Source organism: Euleptes europaea, chromosome 12 (genome assembly GCF_029931775.1).
Source record: "Euleptes europaea isolate rEulEur1 chromosome 12, rEulEur1.hap1, whole genome shotgun sequence".
NCBI classification, from domain to species: Eukaryota; Metazoa; Chordata; class Lepidosauria; order Squamata; family Sphaerodactylidae; genus Euleptes; species Euleptes europaea.
In genome coordinates, this window is record NC_079323.1 from 58,957,203 (window position 1) to 58,967,871 (window position 10,669).

At 39.9% G+C, this 10,669-nt stretch overlaps 1 protein-coding gene across 1 annotated transcript in view; it reads left to right on the forward strand.

Annotated features, from left to right (window-relative positions):
- Positions 1–9,978, forward strand: part of SON (SON DNA and RNA binding protein) — a 39,143-nt gene extending 29,165 nt beyond the window's left edge. Inside the window, exons 9-12 of the mRNA XM_056858218.1 lie at positions 2,538–2,685; positions 4,783–4,851; positions 4,933–5,048; positions 9,452–9,978. Of these exons, the coding sequence (XP_056714196.1) occupies positions 2,538–2,685; positions 4,783–4,851; positions 4,933–5,048; positions 9,452–9,610 (492 nt within the window). The 3' untranslated portion in view covers positions 9,611–9,978. The remainder of the gene's footprint in view (positions 1–2,537; positions 2,686–4,782; positions 4,852–4,932; positions 5,049–9,451) is intronic.
- The last annotated feature ends 691 nt before the right edge of the window (positions 9,979–10,669 follow it).

Genomic DNA, 10,669 nt, shown 5'->3' on the forward strand with positions numbered 1-10,669 from the left:
TCGGATAGCTAATGAAAATAAAGCTACAGGTCTCGATTATTTTAAACTAATCCTTGCTGTTAAAATCACACGACAGAATATTTTAATACATATTTAGAATATTCTAATTCTCTATCTTGCTTAGATCAGTGATACTTAATTCTACTTTGCTGTACTAGTCTGATTTTTATAGACATGCAGGTAGTACTTCGTATGAATTCTTGCAAACCGGGTACTATTGTTAAGAGAAACATTCCTTTAGGAGCAGAGTGAAAGAGAGGGTTTTCTCCCATAATCATACTGAGTTATTGTCCCAATGGCATTGTGTTTCTGTTATTTCAAGCACTTGTTCAGTTTCTAGATAATGCTCATTGAGCTTTGTATATATCACATAACTATCTGACGCTTGCCCTAAATTTGCTAATGTTGTTTCAGTCTGAAGGATTTCTGTGTTGGCAGCTGCCATATAAAATACAGAAAATTCTCTCAGCTGGATGAGTCAAACCAATTTCTTACATGTCGCTGCAGTTAGGAAATGTTCCGAAATAGTTTGTTAATCTTTGAAGGCTATTTGGATGCCAAATATTCAGTGAATAAAACTAGCCGGGTCAACTCTGGTGCATTTGGTAGGTTTCTGAGATGCATTCCAGAGGAAGTTAGGCATTCTAAAGTCACATTGAAATCAATGGCATTTAAGTACTTAAGCCCCATTGGTTCCAGTTGGACTTAAGCCCCCCCCCCCCCCGGTGCTTCCTTTAGCTTCTCCCTTTAAAATGCAGTAGCATGATAATCACTGGACTGGCTGAGAAACCATTTAGGAAATGGGATACCCCTGTTTATATTGTTGCTTTTCAGAGCTGAACTGCAAAAATATGAACAGACTGCAATATATCCTTTTAGGGTTTAAATTGTGCTGTCTTGCTTTTAAACCTGAAAAGGCTATCCTTACTCTTCCCCCCCCCCCACTGCCGCCAATTTTTTGGGAAAGGGTACGATAAATTCCTGCACCCTCTAAAAGACCTCGTCAAAAAGGTTGGCCTGTGTCGTCTTTGTGAACTGGGTGCACATTGGTGATGAAACAGACGTTGATGAACATTCTATCATTGCAAAGCAGGTACAAAAGAGGAGTCGGAATCCCTGGTGACAATTGTCTGGGGTTTGTATCATTCTCTGCATGGTTGCCTTTTTCTAATGAGAGGTTCCTACAAAAAAAGAGGGAGGATGAAAATGGAAGTAAGTAAAAGCCATTCTAGGTGTATCAACTTAGGCAGTTGGTATCTGGCATTGGCTAATGTGTCTCTGTGTACACAGACTGCATGGCTTGCACCAATCAAAACATTTTAGTGAGAGAGGTAATGCCTGCCTCAGTTCAGCCTGTCCTTGTATCAGAGTATCTTTTTCTAAAGTAATACCCAGTTGCATGATGTACAGGTATTCTAGTGGAATTGATGTTACACACGTTCTGGAAATTTTATCATTTGGTTTCATAATGTGAGTAAATGGGGAGCTTGAATCGTATCGCCAAGGGTGTGTGTTGTAATTGTGATGAAGAGCAGACCACTGATCTGTGCTCTTCATTTGCTTTCACAATATTTTTTTCAGTAAATGAAAATAAATTCAGCCCCAGATTGAAAGCAAAGAATTACTTGATGTGTAGGTTGATACTTTTGTATCTTACAAAAGACTACATGAGAATGATGACTGTTTTCGTTACCGATGTATATATTTAACACTAGCACTTTGTTGCATTGGGTCATTGGGTGGAGCAGAAAAGAGAGATGATAGTTCACAGAATAGCCTGTGAACTTTCACCCCTCTATATGGAAACTTGTTTCAGGGCCAAATCTGCCTTGTAGCTGCCTCCTTGCCACGGTCATTGCCAGCCCTACTATTCACAACACTGCGGCCATCGAGGCCTAGGTACGTAAACGTTTAAGGAGTTTTTAAAGTTCTTTACAGCAAAGAGAATGCCTTTAAAATTTGTTTGATAATCTTACACCATCAAATAGTATGACTAATAATAGTTCAAGAAAGTTGTTACATGATATTGTTGAATTGTGGCTAAGTTCCTGTTTCTTTTAAAGAGAGCGTTGGACCTTTCATGGGGATTTTCAGAACAAATTAAGTGTACACTTGGTGTAAAATGGGGAAAACGTTGGATTTAAAAAAATATATCAGAATTTTCATTTCTAAATGCTTCCATCTTGTTCAATAATTAGGTACACCCGTTGCCAGTTACCTTTATCACAGCCTCCTTTCACAAGATGAATAGCGATTCATTGGAACCAAGTAGCATATTTTAAATTCTTGTTTTTATTTTTGTAAATGCAGTAGATTATTTTAAATTTCCAATTTTGGATTAAAATATTTACTTTTATACTGTTTCAACATAACATTTGCGGGAAAGTCTCTAACATGTGAAACCTGACTTTAAAAAGTGAGGGAAATGTATCTTTGTGTCAGTTGTTTGGTAAATTAAAACTCTTGAAAGTTTCTGTAATTTTATTTTTTAAGAAGGGCTAAACAATGTGTTTCTTTGTACTTTTTTCTTTGGGTAGGATCAATTTCTCAGAGCTGCCCCTGTAACTGGAGGAATGGGAGCCCAACTGATGAGAAAGATGGGATGGAGAGAAGGAGAAGGCCTGGGGAAAAATAAAGAAGGAAGCAGGGAGCCTATTTTAGTTGATTTTAAGACAGATCGAAAAGGTGAGCCTTTTTTTCTTGAGTTTGACTGCTGTGTACGAATCATCCACATCCAGCAAAGGTGTTCCAGCTGTAAACAGTTTTTTGCATGAGGATCACTCGTCTGCTGTGGCGCTGTGCTGCTTATAGAGGATACCATCCAGAATAAAGTCCTTCCATACAGTACTTTCATCCAGCTCTTAGTCCATTTTATTCCAGATGGTCAGCAGGGTTAGCATTGATGGGTCACCTATGCAGGTGGTGAAGGGTGTGATTTAAGCACATATGTGTCCAGGCCATCACATATAACTTGTTCACTATGCAAGGTGTCTGTGTGTTTTTCAATGTTCTGTGCAAGGAATTACATTGCAAAGGAATGTCTTTTCACAGGTTAGCAACATGAGTCAACAAATTACATTCTACTGAATTTCTCATTGAGTGTGGCTTAGAAGGTCACATTTCTTTCTTTAGTAGAGCTTTATTGAGAGAAATGCAAAATTCATTTACCTAGTGTTCTTCTAAAATGACAACTCTTTGCTATTATTTTTCAGTCTGGTTCACAAGCAGGTGCAACCATTTGTTTCTCTTTAAACAATATTATTTGCCAACTAAGTTCACTGCTGTGAATGCCAAATGTGACTGTAAAGCCTGACAAAGGTCTGAGGTGGTACAGAAGTGGAATAGAGGCTCATTACAAGCAGTTGGCATGTATGGCAAAATATTAATGTATTCCTCTAAAGTACTATTTTGCTAAAAATTTAAAGATTGCTTTAAAAGGTGAGGCCATTTCAGCAAGTTAGGTAGACCAGTGGTGATTAAGCTTAATTCTATTATGGATCACTATCCTGATTTGCCGTCACTTTGCAGACCACTGCATTTTCTTAGGTTCTGGCTGTTACACCAGCACACTAGAAAGTTTCAAGTTGCAGCTCAGCTCCATCAGCACTCTGTTGAAGACATTCTGTGTGCTGCAACCCAAGTAGTGAATGTATGTGGGCTAAATGGAAAAGTGTTGCTAAGTAGCATGCAGTTTTTGCTATATGCTCTTCTCCAGTGCAAACTTGAAAAGTGACTACAGACTCTTTAATTTTTTCCTTTATTTTAGTCATGCACTTGGATCTCTTTCCCCTGCAGTCTCCCTCTTCCAAGAGCTGCTTCAGAGGGTGGGGGCCCTCAGGAGCAGAGGGAAATATTGCATGGAGGGCTGCAACAAGGAAGAAACAGCCAAAATTGCTTCCCCACACTCTTTCTTTGCTCACTGAAGTTCATGTGCCGGAAGGCGGGTGGCATCTGCCCATTTTACCTCAAACTGTATCTTCTTCAACCCCAGCTTTTTGGGGGGCACAGAAGGCTGCAGAGCAATGGGCCAGAGATTCTTTCATGGTTTGTCAAATCCTGTCCAATCTACCTGAAAGCACAGTATAGATCAAGTTGCTGTTTACAGAAAACGTCGCAAGAAGGACATGCCTAGATAGGGGTCTGCTGTTTTTCTGTCTATGAAAGCCACTCAGTGCTCTGATGACCTATAACAGCACATTCCTGAGGTTTTCGGCGGAAACATCTTAGGAGGCGGCGTGACCTCACCCCCAGTGTAAGTGCGTGTAATAACGGATTTACACGCATTTACGTTGACGGCGAGGCCAGTCCCGCTGGCGACCGAGCACCGCAGAACCGCGCCTCGCCCCTCCGCCGCTGCGGCCTCTCCATGGACAAAAAGTTGCTGGAGAGCAGGCAAATCATGCTAGGGTTTGCATGTTTTCCAAGTATTCTCTTTAGTCCAGGCACCTACTTTATACCTTTAATACAACTGGAAAGCACACTAGACCATATTTTAAAAATAACATTTCGTAATAGTGGCATTGTCATCATCTGAAAGAAGGAAAGTAAGAACATTGTGTGTAACTGGCTGAATAGCTGATTTGATGGACTGTAAGTAGGGATATTAGAATGAAGATGAGGAACAGCATCAAATGGAAAGCTTTGAAGCCTGTGCCCCTGCTCTTGCAGAGTGCAGCTCCTGCTTGTTCTTTTGGGACTGTTTTAAAAAGCTAGCTTTTTGTATATGTTAGAAGAGGATATATAGAAGAACATAACCAACATTTTCTTTTGTGTTTTGTTTAGGTTTGGTTGCAGTAGGGGAAAAGACACAGAAGAGACATGGAGCTTTCGGTGCAGTGAAAGATCTTGCAGGTGAATCTTTAAACTGTGTCTCAGTTATATTAGTTTTGGTGTTTCTTAGTAACGTCTAAAACAAAATCTATTTCCCTTAAGGCAAACATCCAATTTCAGTATTGATTGAGGCCTGTAATAAAAGAAGATGGCCACCTCCTACATTCGTGTTGGTGACTGATAATGGGCCTGATCATCGCAAATGTTTTCTCTTTAAGGTAAGATGGAATCAGAGTCAGCTTTGGGTTGCTTGTTGTACTGTTTTTATAGTTCAGAATAATACAAAGGGAAAGGGTTAGTGTGCCATTCATATCTGTGCTTGGGTTTGGCAAGAGAAGGGGCCTTGAGAATATATTGGAGGACAGTCAACATGTTTTCGATCTAAACAGAACATTTATCTTAAGTATTTTGCGCCGATTATCCAATTCACTTGCAAATCTGCTGAGACTATTGCATTTTATTGTTGCATGAGGGAGCTTGAAGTTATTACCAAATCAAAGGAAAGCAGAAATATGGATATACTTCTAATAATTTGACAAGTGGTGTGGTCAGAGGAAAGAAGTTTGTTTTTGTTCACATACTAAAAAACGTGTGTAAACTTTTTCATGGCTTTGTTCCTAACTCCTTATCTCCACATTATCTGCTCCAGCTGAAGTAGTTAGTAGCTTGTGAATTTTACACATTGTGGCTTACTTCAGAAAAATATATATTGGGTAAGAGCCAATGCCTTGCCTCTCCTCAAAGCTAATTTGATCAAATACCTTGAGCAGTCCTGTACCCACCTTCTTCAAGATTTTATGCCCAGACAATTAAAAAAAATTAGCGACAGCAAGGGTAATACTAGGAGATCTATCAGTTAAAAGGAGTGAGATTGTCTTACTGTGAGGTAAAAAGGAAATGTTGAAAATCAATTCCTAAGAGTTTTAAAGAAGGGACATTCAAATAAAATGTGCACCAACAAACCAATCTTCCCTAAAGAACAGTCACACAAATACTCTGAAAAAGGGGTCCTCATTAATCTACCAGTTAAAGAAGGGACATTCAAATAAAATGTGCACCAACAAACCAATCTTCCCTAAAGAACAGTCACACAAATACTCTGAAAAAGGGGTCCTCATTAATCTACCAGTCAATAGTCAATTTAACCAAGTCAATAAAAAAGCTCTAAAATAATTTGGGACAGACAAATGGAAGGCATAAGAAGGCAGTGATCTGCGAGGGGATTCCAAAAACAAGGAAAAACAAACCCTGCAGTCACAAAAACATGTACTCAAATAATCCATCTCCTGGACACGTTTCCTAATGAAGGAAAGAGTTGTAGGACCAAGTCCTTGAATAATGTCAGGACTTAAACCGATGAGAGGAAGTTTGGAGTAAAAAAAGACCAGAAAAATTTGAAAGGATCTGCTTTTATTAGAGCTAATATTTGGAATAACTAACAAACCAATTCCCAAGCTCTAGCTTCCAATCTGGCACATAATGATACTACAGGAATATTAGTATATTTACAAATTAAAGGAAGATTGAAAGATTAATTTACCACGGAGGGGCCGTGGCTCAGTGGTAGAGCATCTGCTTGGCATGCAGAAGGTCCCTGGTTCAATCCCCGGCATCTCCAGTTAAAGGTACTAGGCAGGTAGGTGATGTGAAAGACCCCTGCCTGAGACCCTGGAGAGCCGCTGCTGGTCAGAGTAGACAATACTGACTTTGATGGACCAAGGGTCTGATTCAGTATAAGGCAGCTTCATGTGTGTTCGAATGGCCGCCCCCAAAAAGCAAAATAGGAATATTTTTTGTATTAAAAACTTGAATCACCACAGGAATATAATGTATGTGTGTGTGTAAAGTGCCTTCAAGGTGCTGCCGACTTATGGCGGCGACCCCTTTTGGGGTTTTCATGGCAAGAGACTAACAGAGGTGGTTTGCCAGTGCCTTCCTCTGCACAGCAACCCTGGTATTCCTTGGTGGACTCCCATCCAAATACTAACCAGGGCCGACCCTGCTTAGCTTCTGAGATCTGACGAGATCAGGCTAGCCTGGGCCATCCAGGTCAGGGCTAGGAATATAATACCCCCCGTGATACCTGAAAAAAACGTAATATTCCTTCGATACAAGGTCTAGCCTTCTTCAACACAGCCTTTTGATGAAATGACTAGTTATTAATTGTGAGAAAAAAGTATCCCAAGTTACATAAACATTTTCACTTGTTGAATTTGTATACCATCAGTAGACCACCAGTGTACAGGAGGGTTCTTTTTCTTATACAGTAGTAATACTTTGCATTTACTATATTGGCAGTAACTGGCAAATTTGTGTAATAACCCCTGGAGCCCAATACGGGCGCAAGACAATACAACCGCATTATCTGCATATACCGAGTAGGATCTCTTGATTAGCTAAACAAGGAAGATGACAGTTTTTATACCACAAGCAGACAAATAATGTAAATATAAATTAAACAAAAAGGGGGCTAATAAACATCCTTGCCAAGCTTCCTTGTCATTTGGGAAGCTTTTAGATAAGCTGCCCTGGATATTACAGTGGACTTGTGCATTCTGGCCATCATGGAGATTTTCAGTCAACCACAGTAACCTCCTATCCATAGTAGATTTCCTTAATTTATCCCAGAGTCTGCTTCTGGGAATATTGTCAAACTCTCTTCTGAGATCCATAAATCCTGCATAAAGAATATCTGGCTGGGGGTGGTAGTGGTAAAAATGCATTTCTCAAGTAGATGGGAAAGAATCAAACAGTGATCCAAGGTGGAGCATCTTCTTCTAAAACTGATTTGTTGTCAGGCAGACATTGTCAGACTCCGTCGTTCCCAACAAAAGATTTGCCAAATCAGAATATAATTTCCCTAAACAAGAAAGCAAACTAATTGGGCGATAACATGCCAAATCAGAATGATGCCCTTTTTTAAATATAGGAACTATAATGGTCTGCTTCCAAGAATATGGGATAAGGGCACAGGGATTAATCATGGTAAAAACTAGAGCTAAAACTTCAGCCCACCAGCCAGGGTTGATTAAGTCATTTGGAATTAAATCTATACCTGGATCTTTCCCTCTGCCAGCACCTCGTGTAGCCACAGGGCAGTTGAACCACCATTAACTTGGTCTTCCCCAGTGTTTTCCTCATTCTTCCCTCCAAGCCCTGATTGTTAGAGGGACTGTATTCTGCATCTGTGAGTGCAGAGAAGGGGAGTTCCCCTTCCCCAGACCTCTCAGTGGGGAGAGGACCATTGCAATGTCTTTGTTGGGAGTAATGATGTAGTCGTTGCAAAGGTATAGGTGCCCAGCAGGGTAGAGTGGTGGCAGCACCATGATAAATACAACCGCTCAGGAAATACAGAATCAGGCTGGGTGTAGGCACTAGAGCAGAGACTTCCACCTTAAATGGTGGATGTGAAAGAATCATACCTGAGCCTTGAAGAGTTACTGCCATTCAGGGTGTACAATGCTACACCTTTGATGGGCCTTTGGTCTGACTCTGTTTCATGTTTTCACTTCTGTTTATAGTGGAGGGCAATAGTACTCCATTATATGCAGGAGGACCTGGCCCACCACCCAGGTCTTTGTGCTGTTCTCTGGCAGGGGATCCGAGTCAGTCCTCAAAGGCTACCTAATGGAAATGACTAGGATTGCAGGATGCATGAGTATTAAGGGTTCTTAGCCCTTTGTGTCTAGCATGTGGGACTTTGGAAGGTCTGAGTCACTACCTCTCTCTTTTTAGCAAGCCTTCCTACCAATATGAGAATCATCCTCTTTGTCAGTGTCATGTACATCATGGGCAGTATAGACCTGCCAAATCAATCTAGGGACTCTGCACCCCCAGAGAAAACTACTGCAACCTCCATTCTTCAACAACATAGAGGGAACTTCCTTTGGGTGTCTGTATGCTGGGATAATCGGTTCATGCCTTTTCTTGGCGTTTCTGCTCTAATATTTTGTCTCAGTGGATACTATTCCTTTGCAGAAAGGTGTCCCAATTAGGAATTGTAGCTCAAGTGACATATAACAGCTGGAATTAACAGCTTTTCTATATCCCTGAAGTACAGACTGCCCCACCCCTACCATTGGAGAAAGGGAAATTTAATCACTTACTGTATTTTCTGTTGTTGGTGGTATGAGGGAGGGGCATCTGCCCACCTTTATTTTTAGTACCGTTGGAAAACGTGGCTGGTATGATAACCTTGGGGTGGCCTCTGCAAAGATGGCTTGCATATAGATACTAACAGGTAGTTAAGTTCTGGTGAGAACTGTGTCCTACTCCTTCCTTTGCCTGTTTGGGTCATTTAAGGCAGTTAGATTATTTGCTTTATGTGTGCAGTTTTTCCTAGTTGGGGCTTTTACAGGAGATAGTCTGGAAATTGTTGAGGGAAGCCCCTACCTCTGGAGTCACCAAAAGCCTAAGACCCTTCCTGTGACCAAAGGAGGTGCTTCCTCCAGAAGTACAGACTGCTGTCCATATCTATACCACTGAGAATGGTCAGAACAGATTTTCCTTTTGCAGTTGTGTGATGAGGGAGGTAGCTCTGTAGCTTTTTTGTCTAAGAATGGAGAAACCAGTTTTACCTGATAATTTTATAAGTGTGTTTTTTTTCCTTTCTCTCAAACAGGTGATGGTCAATGGAATTGAACATAAGCCTACCTTTGCCAGTCCTAATAAGAAGCTTGCTAAAGCCACAGCAGCTACTGTAGCTCTTCAAGCATTGGGGATTGTACCAAAAGAGCTCTTGGCTAATGCCACCAGCTTCAGGAGTGCCTCACACAATTAACTATGATTTTTATATCAACATTTTCAGATAATTTTATTCTACACAAAATGGTGTTTCCTTCCTGACACTGTGTACATACATTAGCAGCTCATTGTAAAAAAAGAAAAAAGAAGGAAAACTGTTCAGGCTTTTCTTTTTGTACATGGAAAATGTATTTAAATCACATTTAGTTTTGGTATGTTTATATTATTGACGTTAGTGATGTAATAAATTCTTAAATGACTAAAAAATCAATATATAACTCTGAAGGTATCCGTAATGTGTTTGGAAATGTAACCAACTTTCCTTGGAATATGGAATGTAAAATTTTATTGTTTGTACCATGATGCAGTTCCTATAATTTTGGTAAAGTTTTCGTTGTAGTCAAAACCGGTATAGTCTGTTAACTTTAACACAGCAGCTAATGCTAGACAGATTTTTAGATCCTTATTTTACTGACAGAGAAAACAGATTGTTTGCTGGATTATGTTAGTCTTTTCCCCTCCCCATGCTATGCTGTTTGAAGTCTAGCAGAATAATCCATTGCAATGAACCATTTCAGGAAAATATTCAAACCTTACATGAGAAAAGAGCATATCCAGCAATAAGATGGGTAAGAATGGTACCATAAAAAGTCGCTGCATGTTTCAGTATGAGAGACATCAAATTGCCCTGTTGCCCTTCAACACACTGCCCAATGTGACTGTATAAACATGTGGTTACTATGAATTTTAATCTAAAACTAGATGAGGGATATAAATGATCCTAATATTGCTGTACTCACCTTGGTTAATAAAGCTGCACAAGTTCATTATCTTGTTTATTAATGAACAGTGCATGATGAAATTCTGTCTGCCTCCAATAAGTAGTTTGGTGATTCATGCCAATAATACCTAGTTTCCAATTGCAATTTTTCTTAGACTACTTCATAATTTGAGCATAACCTTTTGGCATAAATTTAACATAAATTCAATTATTTTTAAAGGCAAGCAAGAATGTACATTACTGAAGAATGTTTATGGATATGGTAGAGTTAAAAATCAGAATGTTTTTTATTTACACAGGCTTGATTAAACTTGC